The sequence below is a fragment of the Artibeus jamaicensis genome, unplaced genomic scaffold (assembly GCF_021234435.1).
Source record: "Artibeus jamaicensis isolate MK-2021 breed Jamaican fruit bat unplaced genomic scaffold, CSHL_Jam_final contig_956, whole genome shotgun sequence".
NCBI classification, from domain to species: Eukaryota; Metazoa; Chordata; class Mammalia; order Chiroptera; family Phyllostomidae; genus Artibeus; species Artibeus jamaicensis.
The window spans coordinates 682,810-710,647 of record NW_026522021.1 but is presented as its reverse complement, the minus strand read 5'-3'; the positions used below and the strand labels follow the sequence as shown (position 1 = coordinate 710,647).

Here is a 27,838-nt window from a genome sequence, read left to right as displayed (position 1 = left end):
TGCCCGTCTAGCTCCCATCTCCCCAGCCAGGGTGGAATGGGCTTGTGTATTCACCCCACTGGTAGTTTCAGCTGCCAGTAAAGAGTAGGTTACCCTCCCAGCATAATGCCCAGGAGCCTATTGAAGGAACCATCATTTCAAAGGCTCCCACCGTAGCCCCAGGGAAGGTGGAAAGCCTTCCATTACCCCTAGGGACCTCTAGGGGGCGTTCAGGACCTCACCCTGCAACTCAGGCTCAGAAATTGTCTTCAGGACAAGAGTTTTAGAGCTCACCCTGTACAGGGAACAACAATCACTGGGCAGACAGCCACCACCAGAGCTGATATACTGGACTAAGCTACAGCCAGGTTCTCCCTGGCCCCAGCATTTCCCACATCCAACACAAGACGTAACATACAGTGCATGCTCCAAAAAACATTACCTATATTGAGTTATATGTACTGCAGAAAATATTTTCCTGCATTCCTAATCCAAGGGCTTTCTGCAGGCTAATCTCTGCAGGACACTAGACTGGATGCTAATTTACCGGAAGACTCTTTGCCATTAATGGTTGACTTTTTCAACTCTGGAATAAACATCTAGAGAGACTTCTGATTGAGGCTCATACTGTCAGCATGATGGGGGGAGAAACTTCGGCACAGAAAGACTGAGTGGGAGCCCTTCCGCGATGTCTCCAAGGGCTTCCCCACAGGGACGGCCGGGCCCCAGTCCTTTCCTTCAGACCCAACAAAGCCCCGGGGCACATTTCCCTCCATCAGCTGAACTCAGGTTGATTAACACATGTCTGACATGTTGGAGCACACGCTTGGCCTGCCTTCTGCTTGATCAAATGTCACTCTTCCTGACCCCTCTGGTGTTCTCCTTTTGAAGAAGGACATCAGTTGAAACATAATTTGATGGAATTCCACTTCAGCACTAATAATTGGTTCTCTGTCATGAAGTCCTGACGAGGAAACAGTGGTTACTGCTCATCCTGCATTTGCAATTACTCAGCATTCCTTACTGTTTAACAGTAAGCCCCGCGCTCATCCAGGGCATGTGCAGAGTAACAGGACCTGGCCATTGGCAGCCTGGTCAGAGGCCGGGCAGGGTTGGGATGGAGGTGCCACTGGATATGTAACGTCCATGCTCCATCCTAAGGGATGGAGGACTGGCATTCCAACCAACGGACGGCTTAATCGAAGGTACAGAGTTCGGGGGGCATCAGGTGGAGCCTTTGCAGAGGCTATGCCAGGGCGGGCGGGTGAGACTCGGTGCGGAGCAACTGGGCTGGAACAGGGGCCGCAGAAGGCCGGCGGGCCCCAGGGAAGGGGCCGGTGTCCACCTGTGCACAGCGGCCACCTCACGGTGCTGTCCCTGCTTGTGTCTCCTAGGTCTCGGATCCGCAGAGAACTGTTTATTGAGGAGATTCAGGCCGGGAGCCAGGGCCAGGCCGGGGCCAGCGACTCCCCGTCGGCCCGAAGCAGCCGGGCGGCGCCCAGCTCTGAGGGCGACAGCTGTGACGGCGTGGAGGCCGCCGAGGGCCCGGGCGCCGGGGACACTGAGGAGTCGGGTGGCCCTGCGGCCGCCACCAAGTCTCAGGGAGGGCCTGCGGAGGCCGTCGCGGCCCCGGAGGAGCGGGAGGAGGCGCCACGGCCCTCGGAGAAGGCGGAGGCGCCGCCCTCGGGGACCCCGGCCCCGGACGACGCAGACGAGGGCCGAGCCCGGGCCCCGCCGCCGCCCGAAGGCCCCGCGGACGGCCCGAGGCCTGTGCCAAAGCCCGCCGCCGCGCCCGCCGCCGGGGAGGACGCCGCTACCTCAGCCGCCCCGCCGGGGGAGGGCCCCTGCGGGGCCCGGGACGCCGACGGGAGTTCCGCGTTGCCAAGCACCAGCGCGCCGGCGGCCGCCCGCAGGCCCAGCTCGCTGCAGAGCCTCTTCGGCCTCCCGGAGGCGGCGGGCGCCAGGGACTCGCGAGACAACCCCTTGAGGAAGAAGAAGGCCGCGAACTTGAACAGCATCATCCACCGCCTGGAGAAGGCCGCCAGCCGGGAGGAGCCCATCGAATGGGAGTTCTGAGAGGCGCCGTCCGCCCACCCCCAGGGCCGAGCAGGGCCGGGCCGAGTGGAGCCGGGCCAGGTCCGGCCGAGCCCGCCGAGCAGGGCGGAGGGGCGGGCGCCGACTCCGCGGCCAGGACCGTGTTGCGCACTTACTGCCCTGCGGGCCACAGGGCAAAATCGCCATAGGCCAAGGTGCATATAGAAAACAAAGGAGCATTAAGCCCAATCTATGTCGTGTTTTCAAGGAAGAAAACGGAAATGTGTAGTCGAGCTTTTTTGTACCCTGAAGTGTTTTTTTTATTGCCCTAAGTGATTTCCACAGGTTCTGGAATAACTCTTACAGCTTTGCCTTGCGCCCTCCTCTTTCGTGTGGGCTATAAAAAAAAAAAAAATCAAACCCACATATTAAAAGGGGGCTTTTTATCTGCCATCTAATGGCTTCAGAGCGATAATACACTATTATCTTCTTAAACCAGGAAGGGGGGGGATTTTTCAGAAAAATTAAAAAAGAAAGTTTTTGTAGCTGTTCAGTTGCCACTAAGAGATTGCACAGTCAAACCGACTCTAAACACACTAGTTTGGATTCCTAAATATTTTCAAGTAAAGAATCTTCTCGTTTGAAGCTTTGAATTAAAATAAAACACATTTACTCCACATATTTTTTAACAAAAAGAAAAGTCACATCAGGAAAATAACCAATTTTGTGGTAGCTGACGTAGTGTTTCTTGTACGTGAATAGAACCTGACCTGTAGTGCACATCAATCCATAGCTTTAACTGGCTCTGGGCTTTTGCTGACCAGGGTCTGTTTAATACACTCCATTCTAGGCCAAATCAGGACAAAAAGAAAAGATCCGAATCTAGGTATTTTATAATCTGCTTTTTAACCTCTAACCGCAGAGCACGCTGATCAGACCTCATATCTCGGAGGTTTAGGAGACAAGTTAGAACTGTAGCATGTACCTGTTCATTTTGTTTAATTTATGGTGTCTACGTCTGTGTTAGTGTGTCTGCACATGTGTGAGCATTTAAAGAAAGGAGGAAAGAGTAGGCCACTGAGGTCACGGCAGACAGTTCTGGGGCCCGACGGGGCCCACTCCGCGCAGGCAGCAGTTCCCCTTGGCACAGAAGGCACCACACCTCACACCACTCTCCCAGGCGCCTGATGGACTGAGCCCCACCAGGGGACGCCACTCCCCGGGCCCGGGCAGGGCTCCCGCGCACTCTCTCTTTCCCTTCCTTCCCACCACAAGCACTGATGACTGTTGAAGTCGTGGGAAGCGTCCTTCCCTGAAGAAGAGAGAACGTGGCACTCTGGGCTCTGCTCCCACCCCCATAGAGATGGCCCACACTGACACCAAAACGTTGATACTCTTTACTTCCAGACCAGACCATTCGCTCTTCATTCATATTGCCTCTCGGGACGTTCTTTTATGCAGTCTTTTACTAAGTCTTTTAGGTCAGCCTAAGTACAAATCAAGAGTCTAACTTGTCTCTGATTCCTCCTGTTGTCTATGTGTATATGCGTGAGAATAGAGGTGGATGCGAGTGTGCGTGTGTGCGTGTGTGCAATTTTATACGTCTGTGTATTTTCTTAAGTACCTGTGCACACATAGAGTGCATTACTGCCACCTTTTTTCAATAAGCTGTTCAGTTATGGCTTCTACAAGTTTGCTAATTTAGACTCCTTTATTGCCATATCTTTAAACTAACAATAGATGATTTCGGTATATATATATTTTTTTTTGCTTATTTATAGGTGCTGTATTTTATTATCTGATTGTTAGGAAGGGATGAAAGGGGCAAATATTCTTTAGAGGGATAGACTGCCGGCAGTATTGGGTATAATTTACAAGATGTAGTTGTCATACTGTATATTACTGATTGAAAACTTTTTGACCGTATTGTGTATCATTGAAACCTTTGTCTTAGGTCAACATCTTTGGATGACATTTTAATGGTGCATTCATTATTTCTTAAGTTTAATTAATATTATCTTTTTTGATTTGGGGGTGGGAGGGAGTTACGAGTTTCGAGGTATGCTCCCGCTATCACACCTCAGTGTGCTTGTATCAATTACCTTGTAGGACTTGGACTGTAAGATGTGAAACCACATTTCTTGCATGACATTTTAGAAATTGTATATTTCATTTACAGTCTTTTAACCTGCAACTGCAGCACTTAGTTCAAGTTTTCACAGATTTAAGAGTCACTACACTAAAGACAATGCCTTTTCATGAATGAGAAGTTTTCAGAAGGCTCTAGGAGGCTGTGAGGCAGGCCGTCTGTCTTTCGATGGTTGGATCATCTCTGAACTTGAGGTCTGGTTCAGCGAGAAGAGAATTCAAAATGGAGGAGCTTAAGGGGAAACAGATTCACATCTGGCTCAGTGCAGGCGCATTAAGAAGAGCGAGTTTGCGTTAGTGACCCTTAGGACAGCGAGGAGCAGAGCCCCTGACAGTACTGTGGTGTCCTCTCCACAAAAACCTCGAGGGAATTTTGTCATCGTGTGTGATGAGTCACTAAATATCTGATTTTCATCAGAATCAAAAGCAGGGAGTTAACAGGAAATATTAGGGTAGTGTTTTAGTTTTAAAGGCATGACTGTTATTTATGGAGGTATTAAATGCAAGGAAATTGGAAAATTATAAATTTGTTCATTCTAGTGGCCAAATAGTAACAGTCTAAAACAGCCACTTTGGCTCTTCCAAGCAATTTAGTCATTTCTGTTGTGCTGGGATTTTTTTTTAACTAGGTTATTGTTGATTTCCATTCTGTCTCTTTTGCCAGACTTACATCTGGATGCTCGATACAATCAGTTGGTTAAATTTTTGCTTGCAGTTCTGTATTTGTATTTTTTCTCTATTTATTTTTTTATTGCCATCCCAACCCTGTTCTCCTTTGTGTCTAAGCCATCGCTGTCTGTCATACTTGTTAGAGCTGCCACTAAGTAAGAGAAACCTGTCCGCGGGGGCAAGCGTCCCCCTCCTTGTTGCGCCCCTCAGTTTGAGTCTAAGGGTTGAGCTTTCATCTTGAGAAGCAATATTCAAGTGCCTTGAACAGCGTCCTCTCCATGGGGCTTTACCTTCGGCCGGCTGGCGTTCCAAGCAGTAGCTCCCACAAGCAGCAGCTCCCACAAGCAGCCAACCTCCTCCTCTTTACGCTCCATCAGTTTAAAAAGCTGATTTGTACCTCTCTCCTGGGGAAAACGGTTCCATATAAAACACTAACACTTAATTACAAGCTCCATTATACCATTTTAAATGGCTGCTTTTTGTTAATTGGAGGCAATGTTCATAACTTAAGGTTTTTGCCATTACTTAGCTGGCTAAATGGAGGCTCGGCATAAAATCAGTGTTCACAGTCGGCCTCTCGACCCTCGGTCCCTGCCCGCACTCTCCTGCGGTGTCTGCGGTGGGAGGTGTGGGTTCTGGCCCAGACCCACGCCCGCTCGTTCCCACCACCCAGCTCCCAAGTGACCAACTCGCTCGAACTGCCACGTCAGTCAGGATGTCTGTGATTTCTGTCCACCAGACTTTAGAAAAGATGACCACAGCCATTACTTCAACTCAGTTATTCTCAGAGCTACCCTTCCTGAGGAACACCACAGTGCACAGTGGCTGATGGTCAGCAGATGGCCCTGAGACGCAGGCTTGGGAAGAGTCTCTGGGAAATGCCAGGATCTTGACCCGTACGAGTACTCTCAAACCCTGGCCATTGTGTCTGGGAAAGTGACTGAGGCAACAAATAACCGTGCGCGGCCCCCCTCTACTTCCTAAGCACAAACGCCTCCCTGCCCAGCTTCCTTCCTGTTGGCATCTTCATCCTCCCCATGTGGAGACCATCCTGTCTGATGTGGACGTTTAGGTCTGCCGGCTGGTGGTCTGATGGTCCAGACCCAGAGTGCTGTGGATCTTCAGGTTAAATGGCACTCGGCGCTCTCTCTGGCATGAGGGACCCTCCCCTCCCTGGGGTCCAGCTGCCCCCTGGGCCAGGGCGCGTCAGCCGCACAGTACATGAGCAGACCAGGCAGGAGGCAGGTCGTGCCAGCTGACTTCCCTAAGATCCAGCGGCAGTCACGCCCTGGGCAGCCACAGCTGGGCCGGCTTTCTCAGTCCCTCCTAAAGTCATGCCCTTTCACACAGGAGTAATCAATGAACTCAGCTGATACTCTGGGCGTTGTTTTTCATTCCCCTGCTTTTAAAGAAATAAACCTCACTGAAAATAGCAGAGGAGCCGGGGGGGTAGACGCACACCCTGGGGTCAGGTCACCGTGAAACAGCGATCGTGACTTAGTGGACCTGGAGCTGGGGGGCAGCAGCCTCTGCCTTAAATGTACCATGACAGGTGCCTCTCAGCAGGCCCACAAAAACAAGGGTCTGCTCACAGCCATTGCAGGCCCTGCTCTTGGAGGCCAGCGCGCCAGCTGTGCCAGCAGGGGTGTGGCAAGGCGAGGTTCTGGCGTGTGTGGTGGGCGTTAGCCAGGTCCCTTCAGGCTAGAGGTTTGGTTCCCTCCCTGGATGTTCTCAGTTGTCACAATCCTCATATGTCCCCGTCTACCTCACTAACCCATGCTGCCGTTTGACATCACTCCTCCCCCCACACCCGTCAGAACCATGCGGCCAGTGGGCTTCGGGGAGAGATAAAGCTAGAAGGGTGGCATCCATGACCTTGGCCTGATGGGCAGGCATCTTCTCTCTTCTGAGCATGACACGGACAGACAGCTGTGGGCACGCGGATTTTTCTCTTCCACCTGTTCTTGAAAATCTATCAGCTGTTTCCTTGGCAGATGGGCAGCCTCAGGCCTCAGAGGGACTTGTGTTTGGCCTGCCTTTGTTTCTGCCCATCCCTACTCAGCTGTTAGCTCCATCACAGTCGCTTTCCTTGCCCTGGGCTGCCCCTAAATGGCCACCTAAGGACACTTCGCCAGGGTTCCTACCTGGTATCAGAAGCTCTGTCTTTATTGTCTCTGGGAGGCTGTGACTTCAGCTCCACTGTGACACTCCTTTGGAAGCATCTCAAAGGCAGGAGAGGAAATGGCATTCTGCAGCCCACTTGCCCAATCTCCAGTCACGTGGCCCTTTCTTTCCCAAAGAGTATGCCAAGTTCCACCCAGCGCTAACGAAAACCAGCTCTTAGGGCTGCTGCTGGTTGGAATTGGGACCATCCACTCTGGTGGCCGAAGTGTTCTGATAGAAAGAATTTGGAAATGGGAGCCTGAGATCTGTGCCATCATCGTGTGCTCTGTGCCATCATCGTGTGCTCGGGCGTCACCAGGAAAAGCTCACAGGCAGAAATGCCCCCGGGGCTTCGGGGTCCCGCTCGGGCCTTGGGGGCATTAAGGGAGCCTTCGAGGCCCACAAGGCAGAGCTCCTGCCCCGAAACTCTGACGTGACAGGTTCCACTTCCGCCGTGTTGGACAACAGGCTGACCGGCGCACTAAGAGTCATCCGGGTTGACAGTCTGATTTCCATTTCCATCCGGGTGAATCCAGACAGCAGAGGATAGGGTGCGGGGAGCAGCCCGCTGGACAAAACGGGCCCCACCCCAGAGCCTTCCTGCCCCAGCAGCCCAGCTGCCGAGAGCTCATGCTTGGTCAGGGAAGAAGGAAATGCAGCCCCCCCCCCCCCCCGCATCGGTCCCATCGGAACGGCTCCCACCCACCCAGGCCTGGCTTCTGCCCTTCCGCCACCCCCCCCCCAAAGATACTGCGTCCACACTGGCAGTGACATCACCTCCATTCTCATTTTTGGATGAAGTGACATTTAGCTTTAACAAGACATTTCCAAAGCGCCTAGTGTCCTCCAAAATGCTAACTTCAAAAGTTGGGCATTGTAGGCAAAGAATCCTAAAAAAAGGCTAGTGAGAGAAAGACATTAGGCTGTGCGTAAATGTGCACTTCCCCAAACCCCGTTATTAAACTTAAAATGCCTTTGAGTTGCTTTTCGTGATCATTTTAATTTATCCAACACTGTTAAGAAGTGTAGTCTGTGTTACTGTAACTTTTGTAGCATTTAGGCTTTAATTTCTTACCACAAAATATGCTGTTTGCTATGTATCAAGCTTTCTGTGAGCAGAAAGGAAAGGTGCCTTATATCCCAATGTCACGGCCACGTCCCTGTGGAAAACAGTCAGAAGCACAGTGTGCGCGGAAGTACGGGGACTTCCGTCGGCGAACTCAGACTCCTGTCAGCAAGACAGACGGGAGTGGCGCGGGGCCGCTTTTGTTTCAGAGTTCTCTTTCCCCCCTTTTCCATTTTCCTTTTGTCTTCTTTTGTAGTTTGCTTTAAACAGAAAGCACTTAAATAGATGACTATGTGTAAAAGCTCTGTGCAATAGAAATCATTTTTCTTCATTTTTAAGAGATAATGTATTGCACACCAAATGAACTCAAAGTAAGCTTTAGACCAGGACGATTCAGGTTGTGGATGAGTACGTTCACTGTAGTTCCATGTGTTCATGAACGGAAGGGAAAACAGGCCCCCCGCCCGCCCGCCGGTATGCCTCTGGCTCTGACCGCTGAGCTCGGCCCGCAGCGTGCGTGGCCAGAACCGCGGGGGGGCGGGCGCGGGCCTGTGTGCTCCGCGGCTGAGAGCCTCTGCAGTGTGAGACCACAGCCAGCCCTTCCAGCACTTAACCTTTTCTTGTTGAGATGGATTGACTGCTACTGACCTGCCAGTGTGCATGAGGATAATTATAAAAGGATATTTCCTTGAGAAAAAAAATTATTTCTATCCTCTTCTATTTATTATTAGGTTAATCATTTAAGTACTTATCAGGAGTATATTGTCGTTTTGTGTTGTTTTGTTGTTGTTGTTATAAATGCTTTTTGCTATCACTCCAGTGGTTACTGTCTTCTGCCTCCTGCCCTCCCCATCCCACCCCCCCAAAAAAGAACCGAAGGGCCTGGGGATTTGACTGGGGGCACAGGGGGCTTCTCCAGCAGAATCAGGCATCTGCCTCCAGAGTAGCCGCTCAAAAGCTGGTGGTATCCTCGCGTCTGACTTTTTAAACGAGAGTCGATGAACAAAAATCTACCGGTGTGAGGAAACGCCGAGTTGGAGAACACTCGTGGGAGAAGCTGCAGAGGAGACTCCAGAAAACGCAGTTCCCCCAAAGCCTCCTAGAGCCTCTGTAAGACTTCTGGGTTCATGAAGTTTCCGTGAGCCACGGGCAGAGAGGGCGCAGCAGCCTGGCCCAGGCTGTGACCGCCGAGAGAGAGAGTGGTTTCTTGCCAGGCTCACGTGGGTTGGCGTGTTTTAGTTGGCTGTTGTTGTTGTTGTTGTTGTTGTCGTTTTTCTTGCATACTAATTTGGTCAAAACCATCTTTTAAAGCAACGGTGTTTCTTCATTCGGCTGTGGCTTGAGGACCCACACCAAGGAGTCGAGGGGGGGGCCTCTCCTCCCCTTGAGGTGGCTAAATGCGAGGGAGGTGAGATGTGGACAAAGCTTTCTGAGGCAAGCAGCATAGCCAGCAAGACACCCAGCTGCTGTGCTGGGCCGTGCAGGTGACGTGGGGTTGGTCTGGGGCCTGTGGACTCACCCTCGTGGGCACCAGAGAAGGAAGCCCCCCAGGCCGAGGCAGGGGCCCTTCCTGCCCCAGGCGGAGCCCGGCCCCTGCCTCTGCCTCCTCCCCGGTGGGGCCCGCCGACTCCCGGCTCACTTTCCATGCCATGACTTTTCCCCTTCTCTGAAAACCATTGGAGGCCCTGGGTTTGTTCTCATCTTTCTGAAAGAATGCCCTCCAGTGAAATAACTGCCCTTGTCCCCCCCAAAAGGGTTTGCATTTCTCTCTAATTAGTCTATGCATTTCTCTCTCTCTCTCTCGAGCCGTTTTCTGCCTCTTTCCTTGAGAAAACGGGCATCTCATGTCCCACCATCTGAGACCCCCTCAGAAAATGCTGTGCATTTTGGAGATGTGAGGATTCGTTCAAAATTCGTAAAGCACTTGAGGATAGCTTGTTGTAACAGTGGGAAAAGAAGCGGCGGTTTTCCCGCGCCCCTGTCCACTGAGGAAGACCCAGCTCTTTGCGATTGTGCAATAACTACTTGCCTGCGAGCGGGCAGCCACGCCCCCGTCCAGACTACTAAACACAGCACAAGCCCAGCGCTCTCGGAGCAGCGGACTTCTTCCGGAGAATTCTCAATAAGCTCAGCTCCCCCTGGCGTATCGTGGTGTCTTACATTTTAGCAGTATTTTATATTTTCTGTAACGCACTAAGTCTTAGATGTTTTTAGAGCTCGTTTGTTAATACTCACAATCACAGACTTTTTAAAAAATCCTCAGAGCCCCAATTGACCAAAAAAAAAAAAAAGCTTTTTTTTTTGTACAAATAGCTTTGAGAAGCCTCTGCTGTGACCCATCTCTAGTAACACTTTTATTTCTTGCTATTTGTTTTCAACATCAAGAGTCAGAAGCCGATCCGGCTGGCATGGGGGTGGGGGCGGCGCCGCTCCGCCCCTCGGCGTTGTCCCTTCTGTCCTTGGTTAGCCATACGATGTCCGTTCTCAGCACTGTACAACGGTCCCTATATGATATGGAGAAGCAATATCACTGTATGAAACTCACACCATGTATTATTATTATTCACTAGCACCCTAGGTGTGATAATTGAAGTAAATATCTTTTATACAAACATAAGAATGTGTGGGTCGTTTTTATTTAAAAGGCTCTGGCCTGAGAAGCAGCAAACACTGTTATTCGGGGCCGAAAGGCCCCTCCAGCATTGCCATTCCGAGGCGGCCGTTCCTCCACCTTCGCGTGCTCCCCGCGTGTGCGGCGCCCTGGCAGGCGGCGGCAGACAGCCGGGCCTGGGCAGGGGGCCTGGGGATCGCGGTGCCCGCAGGCCGCTCTGCCCAGTCTCCTGTCCAGACGCACAGTCCCTGCTCACTGTTGTCTCCCTAACTGTGTGGGCACCTTTGTGTCGCTGACTGTCCCGGGTCCACTCCGCCATGCGTGGCACGGGCTGTGGCCGCAGCACGGCGAATGGGCTTGGGCGCCCAGGGCCAGGGCCACGGCCAGCCGCCTCCACCTGCTCTGTGAGGGTCTCTCAGTGCGCCCTTGGCTTGTGATGTGCAGAGGGTGTCTGTGAACGCAGGCCGGTGTGTTCCCACTCCAGAAGGAGGGAACGGTGTCGTGTGGGTTTCTGCCATGGTCTGGCCCCTGAAAGGGGTCTCTCTCACCCTGCTCAGGACTGGGGTGGGAGAGCTCGGAGATTTGGCCGCTGGTGGCCCACAGGCGTGTGACTGGCGTTCCTCGTCTTGAGAGTTGCAGGGTTGGAGAGAGCCGCCATCCTTACTGTTGTGTGACCGGGAGGTGTTCCTTGTGCGTTAGTTTGTAGTTTTTGGTTGTGAAGCTCCCACACGTGACAGGAACGTGAGTTACACGGGACTCAACCCTCCCTCCAGCAGGCAGTCCCAGAGCCTGGGACAGACTCCCACCAGTGCCAGGCCCCCCGAACCGGCAGGCCCAAGTCTCACAGGGTCACCCAAGGGCATGGGTATGTCTAAAGCTGCCCCTTAATTTCTGCCCCTCTCCTACCAAGATGGAAGAAATTAGCATAAAACCACTAGGGCTCCATCAGTTTGACAAACTGAGGTCTAACTCAGCTCACATTCTGCTGCTTTTCTGCTCGCTTGTTTAGGTACACCCCCACTTTTTTAAGATCTACTAGCTAAGTTAAAAAGTAAAATGAAAAAAAAACCCACTTAGCACAGTCCTTTCACCCAGAAATTCTCCCTAAGCGCTTTTAAAGTGAGATTTAATTAAGCAAAGCAGCGGTCGCCTGTAGTTTTGCGAGCCTGACTCTGTTTCTGTAAACTGCCAGCTCCAGGGCAGCCAAGGAAGCCAGATGTCGCCTTGCAGCTGCGAGTGGGCGATGCCCCACGCAGACCCAGCTCGGCCTCCCTGGCAGGCTCCCGCTTGGCCCTGTGGTGAGGTGGGTCTGACCAGGCAATGTGCCGCGTCTGATGCCCTGAGGAAGCAATTGCAGGTACACAGGGCAGGGCCAGGAGATAGAGTCACCCAAGTGAGGGAGCGAGTCGTCTGCCCGCCCTGGTCCTGTCTGTTGCGTTTCAAAGGGCCTCCTCGGGGGGCACCATTGCTTCTTCCTCCGTGGCCCCGGGTGGGGTGGCGGCTCCAGGAGGCACGCAGCCTGCTGCTTTCCGCTTCAGCATGGGGTTGGCTCCTGCAGGGTGGGGGTGTTGGTAGCTGATGGGAAAGTTCGCATTGTGATATTGGGGTGGGGTGGGCGGGGCCCCAGGCTCCTGACCCGAGTCTGGCCCGCCCAGCGCGCCGAGCTGTGTTCATGGAAGTGGGAGGTGCGGCCCCTGCCCGGCCTTGGGCAGGGATTTCACGAGTCTCTGTCTCTTCCGAGAAGCCGGGACTCTCGGAGCGTCAGCAGACAAGGCCTTTCTGGTTTTGGTTTTGGTTTTTCAAGCAAAAGTATTAGTGAACAGGTGAAGCAGAGCTGCTGGTTGGGGGGGCGGGTAGGCGGAGCTCCAGGGAGTTCGGCTGCAGGGCCCCGCCCCACTCCCTGAGGCGCCGGCATCGGGGCCCTTCCTTGGGGTCCAGCGGCATTGGAGTCGGAGTCCCAGCGCCTCTTACCAGCTGGTGACCTTGGGCAAGTCTCAGATGGTGCTCGGGAAATGTTTTCTGAAAGAATGAATGATTTTCGCTTCTTTGAGTCTTCGTTTCCATCCTGTGAACAGGAATATAATAAAGCCAGACTCACGGCGCTGCGGAAACCACTAAGCGGCAGTGTGCGTGAGCTGCTCCGCCACGGCGAGCGCTCCGCACGTGCTCGTCGTGCGCGTCCACGTGGGTGACGCTTCGTCAAGGTCGGTGGCTGCCGCAGCTGCCTCCACTCAAGGTTGTTTCCGCCTCGTGCCAGCGCAGGAGGGGCCTGCACGGGGCCAGGCGTCCCCCAGGTTCGCCAGGGCCCGCAGCCGCCAGCCTCACAGCTCAGGCAGCGGAGTCCCCCACGCCCAGCAGCTCTCTCTTCAGCCCCCTGCTGAAGACTCGAGTCTCAGGATCCTTCGGTGGCTGAGGCTGCCACCCTTGGACTCAGTCACAGACAGGAAGGAAGGTCCCAGCCTGCTCCTGGCCCTTGGGGAGAGGGGGCTGTGCCTTCCACAGAGGCAGTTCCCTCTTAGGGGCCCATCTAGGTTAAGCATCTGTCAAGGCTGAACCCCGCCCCTTCACAGCCACACCCAGAAGCCTCCCATGTCTGAAGAGACCAGATCCTCTGGGACCTTGGTTCCTAACGAGGGGTGACTTTGTCCTCAGCATATTCGGCCATGTCTGGACAGCACATTTGGGCTGTCACAAGTGGACAGGGGTGCTACTGGCATCTCGAGAGTGGCCAGAGACACTGATAAGCACCCTACAATGCACAGAACAGTCCACCCCACACCCACGAAGAATGACCTGGCTGAGGTATCAATAGCGCTGAGGTCAGAGTGACGGAGCTCCCTCGTCCATCTAGTCGGCAGACAGCCGTTGAGAACTGCTCTGTGCCGGGGGCGTGCGCCAGGCCAGGTGCAGAACCCCAGCCTGGGCTGGTCCTCATTGGTATTGTGGGGCATCTGGTCAGCTACTTGGGAAAGGGCAGGACTTCCAGGGAGTGGCCTTGAAAGGGACACAGGCATGTCAGAGGGACTGCAAGTGCTGTGCTGGGGAAGGGTGTGCGGAACCACGTTTGTGATAAGAGCAAAACCAGGAGGGGGCAGCTCCAGGTGAGGCTTGTTCTTTCTGACGTCGGGTGGTGGGACCGGCAGAGGTGGCTGGGCCCTGCCAGGCTGGTGCCTCCCTGCTGGCTGGGACCCGCTCAGCCAGTCAGCCAGCTCACTGTAAGGGCCACCCGTGCGCTGCTCTGGGCCCTGGGGCCACTGCAGGGGACAGACACGGAACTTCCCTTCTAAGGGGAGACAAACGGTTAACATCATAAGAGCCAGTTACACAGTGGCTTTGACCGTGTAAATGTCGTGGGAGAAAGATAAGCTCAGGGGGCCTGCGGGAGCAAGTGGGCAGGTTCAAGTGTTCAGTCAGGTGGTCAGGCTAGGCCTCATGGTGTGGATGTCACCTGAACAGTCTGGCAGAAGCAAGGAATGAACCGTGCAGATCCAAGGGAGGAGCACTCCAGGCAGAGGGAACAGCAAGTACAAAGGCCCTGTGGCACGTATGTGCCAGGAGCCGGTGTAGCTGGAGCAAAGTCACCACAGCCAGACAGACCAGCAGACTGGAAAGACAAGGTGGACACAGAGCTGGTGGGGCCTTGGCGGCCGTGGTGGGGCTTCAGCTGTTGCACAGAGGGATGTGGGGGCCACTGGAGGGTTTGAACAGAGTGTGATCTGATCTTGCTGTTTAAAAGGTTCTCTGGCTGCCGCTGTATGACTCGGTTTTAGGGGTGAGGGTGGGGAAGTGAGGGGTGAGGGGTGGGGTGAGGGGCCAGTGAGGAGGTTGTTGCCATAATCGAGATGAGCGGTTGTGACTTGGACCAGGTGGTGGCAGTGGCGAAAAGTGGTTGGTTCTGGATGTCCTTTGAAGGTAGAGCCAAAAGTAGAACTTGGGACAGATTAAATGCAAGACGTGAGAGACAAGGTGGATACCCCGCAAGGGCTAGGTCTGGGCCCGGGCAGAATGGCCTTGCATTCGGGGGCCCTGCAGTGGTGAAGCAGACCAGCGGGGGAGGACGATATCAAGCTTCAGTTTGTCCCCGTGAAGTTTGAGTGACACATCCCAGTAGAGAGTGAGCCCTGGCAAAGGGGTGTGCTGGAGCTATCCGTTGGAGAGTCATCGGCGTATCAGTGGCACTCGAGGTGGCAGAGTGACTGGGAGGAAAGAGAAACGCGTGCAGGGCAGTGCCTGGGGCAGCAGGGTTCTCAGCTCAGGGGAGGAGAACGGGCGCTGGAAGCTGAGAAGGAGCGGCTGGCAGGGCAGGAGGCCCAGGAGGGCACAGGGACCGGGAAGCGGGCACAGATGGGTCAGCAAGGCTAGGGCTGAGCACACAGGGACGTGTGACCATGGCAAGGGCAGTTGATGTGGTGGCATCTGAGTCTGACGGGGTTTAGAGAAGTGACCACAGAACAGACGACTCCTTCAGGCAGTTTGCTGAAGGGGGCGGTGGAGTCCAGAGGGAGAGTCGGACGGGAGAAGAGCTTGGCTGTGTGCCAGTGGAAAGAAGAGGCTGATGCTGCAGGACGGGGGGCACTTGCTGGGGACCCCCTGCATGAGAGTGAGGGGCTGGCACCTGCGGGCATGAGAAGTGCTCAGGGCTCACCTCCGGTCACCTGCGGGACAGACAGGTGCGGAGGCAGGGGCGGGGTGGATGTGTGGGCAGCTCAGCTCCCCTCGGAGCTGAGAGATGGTGTGAGTCCAGCAGCTCCAGAGCGCCCGCCTGGCTGGCCCACGGCTGATTGAATAACGGCGGAGCCCCCGCCCTCAAGAAAGCTGTGGACACAACGCCCCAGGCCTTGCCGTTGTGATACGTCCAGTCATGATAAGGGTCTGCATTAATCAGTCTGCAGTCAGAAATGGTGCCCTGACCTCAAGTCATAGTCCAGCCTTCTAACTCTTGACCTTGACCTTTCTTTGATGATTCTCCCCTTGTGAAATGCATCCTCTAGGAAACCTCAGATTCTCCCAGAAGGGTGTGATTTTGTGGACTTTCTTAAGGATAGGAGGCTGCCATGGGCCCATCTCACAAGGGCCCTGCCACCTTAAAGAGGCCAGGAGTTCTCTCTCCACTCCCCCCACTGCTCCCCCCACTCCGGCCTCTCCCCCTCCAGAGGGCCCTTCCCCATTGCATGTTCTATACTCCCAAAGACCCTCCCCCTTGAGCCCGCCCCTCCCACCAGGTTCTGCCCATCCTGCAGCCCCCTGGGACCTCTGTCCAGAGTGGTCCCAGGTCCCTCCTCCACACCCCTACTGCTTCCTGCCCCACCACTCCCTGGACCAAATTCTCACCAGCAGATTCAATCCAGCCCTTACCTCACTCAGTCTTTCTTTTTTTTAATTGAATTGAGAGAGAGAGGAGCACTTGTTATTCCATTTATTCATGCGTCTTTCTTGGTTGCTTCTTTTATGTGCCCTGACCGGGGAGCCCACCCGCAACTTTGGGGTATTGAGACGATGCTCTAACCAACTGTGCTACCTGGCCAGGGCCTCATGCAGCCTTTCTTAGGGCACCAGTGACCCCTCCTTACCCATGGATGGACCCTGTCCAACTTGGTGCCTTAACATATTCTCTCAATTTCCATCCTGCCTCCTGCCTCCTCTTTTCCCGGTGTATTCCAGGTCACCTCTGAGAACGTGGGCATTTCAGGAGGCTCTGGCCATTCTCACCGCAGCTCTCAATGCGCCTGCTGCTGGGACAGAACAGGGCAGGGGCGGGTGGGGGTGAGAGGGCAGTGCTCAGCTCCCCCCACACGGGCTCCCTTAGCTGCTCCGCTAGCACCCAGCTTCTTTGCTGGGACGCATGGGAAGCCGTCCTCCATGTCTGCTGTGAATGCCGGCCAGCCAGCCCTCAGTTCACCCAGCACCACCCCTTCAGGGACAGCTACCCCAACACTCAGCCTTGCACCCCCAGAGATCAGTTTAGCGGCTAACCCTGTGTGTGGGAGCATTTGCTGCAGCAGCGGCAGGCTCCCCAGGCCTGTGTGACCAAGTGTCAGGCACCAACTGGCTGGGGCTGCCCAGGATGGGGAGTCTGCTGTCAGGGGGACCTGTATTCCCACTCCCTTAGCCACAGGCGCAGACACGGATACACAGAAAAACCAGTCTGGGCACCCCATGTCTCCCCCATGCCCACGGGTGGCTTCAGGGGCTGTAAGCCGCTCCTACCAGAGGGTCCTGGCTGTGGCCAGTGACAAAGTAAAATGCTGTCATCTCACAGCATCGCAGCCAACCCTCACCGTGCTTCCCCTCTGAGCCGCACCACATGCAAGCCTCTGAGGACAGGGCTCACCCCGCTGGGCCACCTCTCACAGGCTCTCCCCATTGGCCCTGGCCCCTGGCCCTGAAAGCGGGGTGCCTCTCACCTGAGCCTTCCTGGGCTCCACACACTGCACTTGGGCTGGGGCCTGCCTGCCCGCCCCCACGGGGTCGGTCCCAACACTTTTGGAAGTGCTCCTGTTCGCGGCAGTCCTTATGGATACCCAGTGGCCAAGACTGAACTGTCCCCTCCCAAGGTCCCTCTCCCACATCTCACCACGCCTTCCGTCCACTTCGCCTCCTCAGCACAAGTCGCGGGGCAAGGCGACTCTGCAGCCCCATCCTGCAGGCCTGGCGCCACGGGCTCCGCCCCAGGCCAGCAGGCCCCGGCACTCCAGCCTCCCGCCCACAGGGTCTGCATGACGCTCTTGCAGGCCAGACCCCAGCCCTGCCACCCACAGGCCTCCCTTCTTGGCTTGGCCCTGCCCTTGAGTCCAGCCTCTTCCCCCAGCCCTACCTCAGACCCCTCACTTCTGCTGACACCACCTGCTTGCCAGGCACAAAAAGGGGTCAGTGATCCCTGAAGGAAGGAATCTATTCAGGTTCTGAACCAACAGGCCTTCCCCGGCGAAGGGCTCGGACGTGGCTGGGGTGGGCACCCCAGGGTCTGGCCCCAGTTTGTCTGTCCAGACTGACTGGGCTGTTGCGAGGTGTGTAAAGGGCCTGGCATACGGTAGGCACCTAGGAGATGGAGACGGTAGGGGTGAAGCCAGCGCCCCTACCCTGGCCAGGGGCCTGAGCCCAGCCAGGCCTGGGTTGCCCTCCCCCCACCCCCAGGGGCCAGCAGGATGCACGGTGAGGGGTGAGTCCACCAGGAAAGCTCAGAGCTGGTCTTGTACTACACAACCTGGGACCTTATGGGACATTTCTGAGGCCACAGTGCCCCCTGGTGTCCATGCTATCCACACGCACACACATACCCCCACCCCCCCCCCCCGCCCGCAAAGGGTGGCATCCTGTGCCTCGGGGCCTGGGCCTCCCTCTCTAGGGCCCTGAGAAAGGTTTGTTGTCCTCACCATTTTACAAGTGAGACCCAGACCAAGCAGTTCAGCTGCCCAGAGCCACACAGCCAACCAGAAGCAGAGGCAGAGCTGACACTCAGGCCCACCTGCTCCCAGACCACCACAGTCCTGCCTGCCATAGCTGCTGAAGGTTCCTTCTGGGGCTGGGCTGGAAGGCCGCCCCAACATCTCCCACCTCCCAAAAGGGCAGGAACATCTCCGCACAGAATTATTTTGGATTCGCTTTGTGGTAAAGTCAGCACTTGGGCGGAGCAGAGAGGGACATGGCTGTGAGTCCAGTGGTTCCTGGGGCTCCACCCCGTCCCCACCGACGTACTGGGGACAACTGGGTGAGAGGCTACAGGTGTCGGCTCCAGAGGTGGGGCCCCTCACACCATCCCCACACCTCCTGTACTTCTCTCTGCCCCTGTGACCCCCAAGGCCTCCTCTGGACATTGACCCAGGGCAGCAGCCTGGGAGAAAACTGGGGCTCGTGTTCGACCTCTGTCCCCTGGTGACAAGCAGAGCGAGGCCTGGAGAGGGAAGAGGCTGGCCGGGCTCACCCAGCCGGTCGTGGAAGAGCCAGAGTCAACCAGCTCCTCCTAAACCCTTGACCTGGGTGCCTTCCCCTACCCAGGCAATTTTGTGGGTGTAGAGAGTTCTTGGGGCCAGCGGTGCCCCTGACCCTGCTGACCCCTCTGATGGTGGTCCCGTGGGCAGTGGGAGGTGGAGAAGGAGCCGCCGGTACTTCACTGAGGCTCCCGGGGAGTCCTGCTCACTGGCTGGAGGTTGGAGAGGCAGGCGGGGGATGGCACCGAGGCCCCACCAGGCTCCCTCTGATGACCACGTCTTCCTTTGGCAACAGGGCGCTGTGCAGAGCTGCAGGTCCATGTCACCGAGGCCGTGGCCACAGCCGCTGAGCAGAGGGCACTGATCGCCCGCCTGGAGCAAGACCTCAGCACCATCCAGTCCATCCAGCGGCCAGACGCTGAGGTGAGCCCATCCCTACTCCCCCCCCTCACCACCTGCTTGGGGCTCTTCCTCTGGGTTTTGCCTGTTCACTTTACCCAAAGGCCCAATTCAGGAAGCTGGGCCGGGCAGAGAGGCAGGCACAAGCTTGGACGTCTGCCCTGGAGCTCTGGACAGAAGCAAGGCCAGGGTTACCACCCATCTCACAGCAAGAAGACCTGAGGCCTCAAGATCATGGGCAGCTGGAGCCCAAAGGGCCCTTGGAGGTCATGACGTCACCCCACACACACACACTTCATAAATGAAGAGGCCCAGGACACACACAGCAGGCTGGCTGGCAGGCCAGGGTCACCCTGCCTTCGCCTGGCAGCCCGTGTGCAGCGGCCTCCCCAGGCCCTCCTGTGGCCACCGCTGTGCCCGCCCCTGCCACCAGACCAGCCCATCTGCTGCCCCCTACTTTGCTTGGCGCCTTGGAAGGATGTTCAGTGCTGCATGTGAAGGTGCCTCCCCCACCTCTTCCTCCCACTGCAGGGTGCAGCTGAGCACAACCTGGAGAAGATCCCAGAGCCCATCAAAGAAGCCACGGCCCTGTTCTATGGTGAGGAGGGACCGACCTGGCGACTCGTGCAGCCACGGGCCAGCTGGGGTCAGGGAAGGCCATTGGAGCCTTAGTCCCACTTGCCTTTCTAGGCCTCAGCCTGACACACTGGCCCCTTGAGGCCTGACGCCCTTGACCCTGCCAGTGGCCTGTACAGGGCTGGTGGGTGGGGGCCAGCTCTCCTGGGAGGCCTTGGCATGGAAATGTCGCCAGAGAGCTCCCAGCGCTGGAAGGGAGGCGGCCTCCTGCAGTGCGGAGGCCAGAACCTGGGTGGGAGACACTCACTGCTTCCCACTGCCCTCAGAGTCCCTGTGCTCGCCCTGGAGCTGGGAGGCCCAGTCCGACAGACGCAGGGTCTGTGATCCAAGTACAGAGTGCGGGGTGGGGGCTTCAGGGCGACCTTCCGACAGCGTGGATGGGGCCTCGTCTCCCAGGGCCCCTCTTCTCCCGTTCTACCCCTCCCTGCCCCCCAGGTAGAGCTTCCACGGGACTGGGACCCCCCAGCCTGAAGGCCCCTGCTAGGCTCTGATTCCTGCCACCCCAAGACACTGTCCCTTCCCTCCTAGGACCCTCAGCACCAGCCAGTGGCACCCTCCCCGAGGGCCAGGTGGACTCCCTGCTCTCCATCATCTCCAGCCAGCGGGAGCGCTTCCGGGCCCGGAACCAGGAGCTGGAGGCTGTGAGTCACGGGCTTCCCCCCCTACACTCCTTGGGTCTGAAGACTCAGTGGGGGACACTCAGGCTTGGGCAGATGTGTCACAGCCCATGGACTGCAGTTGGACTGGACTAGACTGTTTTTTGTAGTCAGGGGGCCTTTCCCGGAGGAGGCTGTGCCACGCTGGGCTTTGAAAGAGGAGCTGGACGTCCCAGGCAGAGGTGACTACCTGAGCAGAGACGTGGGACAGGCCAGCGGGGAGGGGAGGTCATTCCAGGTCACTCCAGGGCTGCAGTGGGAAGACAGAGTTGCCAGGCGAGTGCCTCACCGCCAGGTTGGGGCACCAGTGAAGGAGTTAAGCAGAGGAACAACACTGCCAGCGTGAGGGGTCAGAAGGAACAGTCGGACGACAAGCTCCCGACGGAGGCCGCGCCCCAGGCAGTGGCTGGGGAGGGGTTGCCGCCATCCAGGAAGAACCACATGAACCAGATGGGCGTGGAGACGCGGCAGCAGGTTGCAGACAGGAGGGTCTGCTGAGACCGATAGAGATGAACCGTCTAGAGATGCCTCGGGGCTCTGTGGGGCTGAGAGAGCGGGCTGGCTGCTCAGCGCCGGGCTGGCAGCCTTCCTGAAGGGCCGCTGTGAGAAAGGGGCGGTCTGCAGAAGTGGCTGGTCCCACGGCATCTGGGCCTTTAACTTGAGGCACCTCCGCGCAGGCGCTGTTGGTGCGTGGGTGGTGATTGGGCACCAGCAGGAGGGCGATGGCCCTGGAGGAGTAGGGGACAGGGGACGGAGAGGTTGGGGACAGGGGACGGGAGAGGGACAGGAGTCAAAGGAGCAGGGGCACACAGTTTCTTGTAAAGCCTCCAGGGTGTCCCCACTGGATCCAGAGTGCGGAGGGCCCAGCAACAGACCAGGGGGGCACCCAGAGGTGGCACTATCCTGGCCTTGGGGACTCTGCAGACCCCCCATCCCGTAGAGCCAAGTCCCCCTGACCATCCTCCCAGGAGGGACAGGAGCCAGGAAGGGCTCCATTCTTCTCCAAGAGCCACTGCTTGCCCTGGTGATAGAAGTTCTAGACCCTTCCTCTTTAAACTCACAGTCCTCCCCCCCCCCCCCCCCCCCCATGGAGTTTCCAGGCTCAGACCGGGGCAGGCAGACATTCACTGAGCGCCCCCTGCAGGCCAGGCTCAGTGCTGGTCCGGTGACAAGGGTGGGCCCATCCAGGGGGACCCCTGTGACCCAGGCTCATGAGTCTTCACACGAGGGCTGGCCAGGAATGGTCCCCTCGCAACTGCCTGCACAGGCCGTGGGCGGGAACACCCACACGCTTCCCCCACCCGTGGCCCATGGCCCACGCACTGGAATGCTGTGCGGCTCTTAAAAGAAGGCCTTCAAACTAAATTAGGTGGGAGAGAAAAAAGTGCCAAGTGTTCTACCTTCTGCTTTAAAAATCTAGACTTTTGATCACGTACCTTTTAAAATTTGAGGCAAAAACACATATAACATAAAATTTGCCATCTTAAACGTTTGTAAGTGTGCGGTTCAGTAGCATTAAGTACACTCGCCACCATCCATATGTAGAACCCTTTCCCAACCTGGGACTCTGCGCCCTGGAACACTGACGCCCCGCCCCGCCCCGCCCCGCCCCGCCCCGCCCTGCTCTGCCCCGCCCCGCCCCGCTCTGCCCCGCCCTGCTCTGCCCTCTGTCTCCCCGAATGACCACTCTTAAGTTCCTCACAGGAGCAGAATCACACGGTATCTGTCTTTCTGTGACTGGTTTATTTCGCTCAGCACAGTGTCCTCCAGCTTTCTCCACCTCGTAGCAGGTGTCAGCATTTCCGTCTCCCTTAGCGGAGCCACATCCCATGGCACAGACAGACCACCCTTGTTCATCCGTTCCTCTGTCAGCAACCACTTGGGTCGCCCACCTCGTGGCCACTGCGCATAAAGCTGCTAGGAACGTGGGTGTACAAATATCTCTTCAAGACCCTGCTTTCAGTCCTTTGGGCTGTATCCCCAGAAGTGGAATCGCTGGGTCACTTGGTAATTCTGTGTTTAATCTGGGAGAGAATCGCCATCCTGCCATGTCCTTTTCTAGTCCTGTTTGAATGTTTGATGATGTGAAGGAAAAGCCTATTTAAGGACTTGAGTAAGATGAAAGCTGAGACCCCATTTCACTCTGCCCCTGGATTGGCAAACGTTAAAATCACGGCGTCTGACTCCCTTCACACGAGGCGTCCAGCGCAGGCGGAGGCACTGAGCCAGCAGGTGGAGGGTGACAGCTGACGAGGCTTCTTACTGGGATGATGAGATGTTCTGGGAGTGGTGGGGTGAAATGGTGGAGATACTAAAAAGAAATACTGAATTGTGAACTTACAAACAGTGGTATTTACATTATATGCATTCTATGTCAATAATTTTTAAAAGCTGAGAACAGGGTCTCGGTAAGTCAAAGAGATGGCCCCGGGGAAAGAGGCCGCTCCAGGCAGCAGAACAGCACCTGTGCCGGCAGGGAGGCCTCTCCCACCACCCCCTACCACTGGCCCGGCCAGCCTGCCCACCCGCCCTGCCTCCCACAGGAGAACCGCATGGCCCAGCACACCATCCAAGCCCTGCAGAGTGAGCTGGACAGCCTGCGTGCCGACAACATCAAGCTCTTTGAGAAAATCAAGTTCCTGCAGAGCTACCCTGGCCGGGTGAGTGTGCTCCGCAGGTGCAGCCCCACGGATACCAGGCAGGGAGAGAGGGGGCCCAGCACTCCAAGGCAGGGACCTGCTGGGCAGCACCAGGCCACCTGAACCCCTCTGCCTGCCAGGTGTCTGCCCAAGCTGGGGAGACCCCCACAGTGGGGCCCTGGTGGAGATGTTCATCCATCAGAACCAGCCAGGAGGGAATGAGGTACACCCAGAGGCAGGGGACACACACTGGCAGCTGTTGGTAAACCATACCAGAATTTGGTCCAACATCCAAAAAAAAACAGAACAGAGCAGAAACTACTCATTTTGTTCTGGGCCCAGGAGGGCCGCCCCTGGCTTCACTCAGCCTTCAGGCCTCACAGGGGGATCTCATGCAAGGAAACCCTTCTGTGACTGTGGAGGCACTGGCGGGCAGTAGAAGGGCTACCACGGGGACACTTCCAGCAAGGGGTCTCCAGGAGACAGACCCTCAGCCACTAGCCCCCGGTTCACTCGTTAGCTCCCTTCTCTGGCCACCAGAGGGCGCCCATGCTCCGTGCAAACCGGTAACACTGGAGGCTGGTTGGGCTTCCTCTCGTGGTTCGTGGTTCGGGTGCGTGTCTGTCTGCTCCCCACAGCCACCCCTCGCGCTCCCATCCAACCCCCGCCCAACCCACCTGCTCCCATGGGGCCCAGCCCTGTCTGTGGGGAGTGCTCTGTGTGGAATGTGTCTGTGTGACACATTCCAGTACCTGCCCTGAGGCACCGAGGCCCTGACCTTGTGGGAGAACTCTGACCCTGGGCAGTGCCCTTGGACTCCTATCCCCAGCCACACTCACCATCACTGTGGCCTCCCTTCCCCACCTTCTTTGTGCTGCTGAGGCTCCCGCGTGACCCTGCCAGCCCACTGTCCCTCTGCCCAGAACTTGCGTTGGCCCCCGTGACCGGTCTCTCCTCCCCACCCCCACAGGGCAGCGGCAGCGACGACACAGAGCTGCGGTACTCGTCCCAGTATGAGGAGCGCCTGGACCCCTTCTCCTCCTTCAGCAAGAGGGTGCGTGAGCCTGGCCTCTGGGCCGCACCCGGCAGGGACGTCTGGGGAAGCCGCCCACGGCCCTGGCCTCAGCACCCCCTACTCCCCACTCCACCAGCCCCAATCCTTTCAGGCAGGCCCAGGCTCCCACTGCACCCACACAGCGACCACCAGGGCAGCCTGTGTGCCCACCGTGGTGCCATGAAGGCCTGGGGTCCACCCTGGGCAGACCCAGAGTTCTAGGAACACCTGCCTGATGGCTGGGTGAGGGTGCATGACAGCGGATGCACGACCCCAGGTGTACACCCCGGGGGCACAGGCAGCTGAGCAAGAGCAAGGGTGGCAGTGCCCTGCAGTAACCTCCCCACAGCATTGTAACTCCCTTCCCCCACCTCTCAGGCCACAGAAGCCCTGCCCAGAAAGACTGTCCCATGGCAGAAAGGGCTACCACTGAGAGCAGGAGGCAGCCGTCCCTAGGTGCAGCCTGGGGCATCGTGCAGAGTCGGACTGGGCACCAGGGAGGCCCCTGGCAGCCCCCAGCATTCTGCAGGGTCCCTTCCACAGTGAGCCCAGGCTGTGGGGTCCTTCAGGGTCCTCTCCTCATTATCCCTCCACTTCAGGAGCGGCAGCGGAAGTACCTGAGCCTCAGCCCCTGGGACAAGGCCACACTCAGCATGGTGAGACCCCTCCCCTGTGCCCACCTAGGAGAGGCCCGAGCTCTGTCTCTGGCCCCCAGGGATGCCAACCCTGACGGGCCCCCTCACCACCTGTGCCCTCGGGCCTAGTCTGGAGGTGCCCCAGGCATGCCACCGACCCCTCACATGCTCTGCCAAGATAAGCTGTATGACCCAGAACAGGGTCCCCTTCCCGTCTGGGACAGCTCCTCTCAGAGCACCATTTGTCAGATTCTGGAATCCTGCTGGGGGGGGGGGGGCGCCATTCCTTAGAATTCCTGGAGCCCAAGCCCCCAGCCAATGCAGTGGAATGGAAGCCGGCTGCTTTCCTTCCCTGCCCTTGCCGCCCCAGGGCCCCTTCCGCAGGAGCCCCGGGCAGCCCTGCCGGAGGGCGCGAGGCCTGTCCCGTGCCCATCCCACACCTCTCTCGCTCCTCAGGGACGGCTGGTTCTCTCGAACAAGATGGCACGCACCATCGGCTTCTTCTACACGCTGTTCCTGCACTGCCTGGTCTTCCTGGTGAGCCTCTGCTGGCGGCCGCAGAGCATTCCCCACGCCCCTGACTCCCAGGGGCGAAAGGGACTCTGATGCTGTGACCTGGCACCCAGGCCTCCCCAAGCCCCACCAGCTGCTCTTCGCCACTTCTCTCCCCTTTGAGGGCCTCAGCCCACCCTGGGGATGGCAAGCCCACCCAACGGGCCCTGTGGCTGGGGCAGCAGCCCTGCCCCTGTGAGGAAGAGGCCTGGCCTACTCCATCCGGGGCCTGGACCTGGACGGGCTTGATGGACGGGAGGGCTGCTGTTGGGAGTCTGAGGGTCTCACTGACTCCTCTAAGGGACAGCCAGGTGGGCTGCACAAAGAAGGGACCTTCTGAAGTGAATCTGCTCAGGTGCTGAGGGGCGTTCCTGTTCGTGGGCACAGCACACACAGCCACCTAATGACGCTACGTGAGCTGGGGGAGCGGAGAGCACAGGGCTGGCTGCGGAGGGCTCCAGCCTCGGAGACCCCCAGCCCCAGGGAGGCCACGGCCACGATGGCCCCTACATGGCTAGCCCGAGCTCCCAGTCTGACCCCAGGGCTCGGGGTGCCCTGGCCCTGCTAGCGGTGCACCCAGGACTGTCAGGGGTGGCGCGCCCGTGTGCGGGCCTGTCTGACCATCTCTGCAACAGGCCACACAGGAGCATCTGAGGCCCCCTCTGTCCTGGGCCCTGAGACCCTCCACAGGGCTGCCGGGCCTGCAGGACAGGTGGGTCATGGAGTCTCCCCTGGCCAGGTTCTCTACAAGCTGGCCTGGAGCGAGAGCATGGAGAGGGACTGCACCACCTTCTGCGCCAAGAAGTGAGGACACCCGCCAAGTCCCACCTCAGGCCCCCGCGGAGCCCCAGCAGCTCGGAGCTCCTCCTCTGTCCTCTGTCCCCCCGGCCCCCCACACTGCCCCCCACCCGGGTCCCCCCACAGCTCCCACATGCCCACTCTGCTCAGCCCCCTCCCCATCACAGGGTGCATGACCCCTGGGGGTCTCTATGTCTCCCACCCACCCCCTCACACACACACACACACACACACTTCTCCCCTTTTGACACTTGATCACAGCAAAGGTTTCTGTGCCCCTCAGGTTTGCCGATCACCTGCACAAGTTCCACGAGAATGACAACGGGGCTGCAGCCGGGGACTTGTGGCAGTGACGTCCCAGGGCCACCCACTCACAGCAGTGATGACAGCATCCCCACTCCCTGCTTATTCAGCCGCTTCTAATAACTTAGACTTCCCTAGAGAGTCCCCTGTGGAAACTGCCCTTGCCCTCTGCCCAAGAGTTCCAGAGGTCCCAGGTCCCCGTGGGCCCCTTGAAAAGACTGCCTCTGCCACTTCTGGCCTCCCAGGCCCAGAAAGTCCCAAGGCCTGGCCAGCTGGGCCCTGTCTCAGCTGGTGACCCAGTTGGGGCCCTGCCCCCCAGCCTGACCACTTGCTCTGGCAGCAGAGACACTGTGACTCTGACTTCCCACTGTCTCTGGTCATAGTTTATCCGGGTGGGATCCCCCTGGGCCTCTCTGTGCCAGGCTCCGGGATCCCCTACGGCTCCCTGAGGACCCACCCCCACCTCCCAAGAGATAGAGGACCCTTCCTCGCAGGCCAGCAGTCTTTGGAGTCCACCCCCCCCACACACAGCCTTCCTTTGTCACATTCCACCCCACCCCCAAGGAGCCCCAGAGGGCATGATAGTTCCTGTTACCCACTCCCTGCCCCCAGACCACTATGATTTTTGCTTTATTCTTTAGCAAGGGATTCTGGCCTCCAGGTGAGGAGTTTCCAGTGCCATGAGCTCTTCAGATCCACGGGCTGGTCTGAGAAGCCAGGTGCTCCTTGACCAAGCAGAACATCTTCGCACACCACCTCGGGGCCACAGGAAGATCCTCCTAAGTTAAATTTGCACTCGCATGTTCAGCTTTGCACGCTTTGAATAAACACACAGTTGCAACCACACTGGTGCTAGTGCCCTGTAACGGGGGGTAGGGAGAGGTTGGTGGGCGCCTGCAGCAGCACACATGGGGAGCTGGGGCTCTGCCAATGTGGGGTGTGGCCCCTGGCACGCAGTGGGTCTCTGCCCCTTTTTCCATCCAGGAATCCCACGACTGGGTCCAGAGCTTTGCTGAAACCCAAACCCAGTGTCCCGGTTCTCTTGGGCAGACCAGCAACCCCATCAGAAAGAGAATCTGTTCCTTCTTTGAAAGACCCATCAGACTATGGTTGAGTGTGTGATGTGTGTTGAATGTGACGTCAGCTCCTGGGGAATCCCTGCTTCCCTCTGGGTGCCCTGGAGCTGTGCTCTCCTGTCACTCCATGTCTGTCTGTGTTCCTTCCCTTGGGGCCCTGCTTGTCAGGCCCTGTGGAGCCCATGCCCGCCAAGCCCCCTGAGGGCCAGCCTTGCATAGGGGCACCTCTGAGCCATAGATTCCTCGGCCCCCAGCCCAGCCCCATTTGTGGGGATCTCCACCCACCTGGACAAGGAGCTTCCTCTTAGTCTGTGGTGGCCGGCGTTCTGTCACTGGCCAGGTGGCCTGAAACTCTGGCTCCATACCCGGCTCCCACCCTGCAGCCCACCCAGGCAGAGTCCCCTGTGTTAATTCTTGTCTCAGTCCTGAACACTGTATAGAACCTGTGCATCCAGGGGTCCCCTTAGGGGGCGTCCCACCCCCACCCTCATC

General features: G+C 57.4%; 1 protein-coding gene across 8 annotated transcripts in view; it reads left to right on the top strand.

The window, feature by feature from the left end:
* Positions 1-27,116, top strand: part of CUX1 (cut like homeobox 1) — a 362,320-nt gene extending 335,204 nt beyond the window's left edge. For 6 of the 8 annotated variants that reach the window (XM_053655326.1, XM_037139190.2, XM_037139191.2 and 3 more), the window contains one exon: positions 1,374-10,667. In XM_053655326.1, the coding sequence (XP_053511301.1) occupies positions 1,374-2,055 (682 nt within the window). In that variant the 3' untranslated portion in view covers positions 2,056-10,667. Of the gene's footprint in view, positions 1-1,373; positions 10,668-18,893; positions 19,022-19,528; positions 19,596-20,161; positions 20,275-22,832; positions 22,950-23,898; positions 23,983-24,581; positions 24,639-25,073; positions 25,155-25,908; positions 25,974-26,250 lie in introns of those variants that run through there. The other 2 variants (XM_037139195.2, XM_037139194.2) reach the window with 1 other exon arrangement.
* The last annotated feature ends 722 nt before the right edge of the window (positions 27,117-27,838 follow it).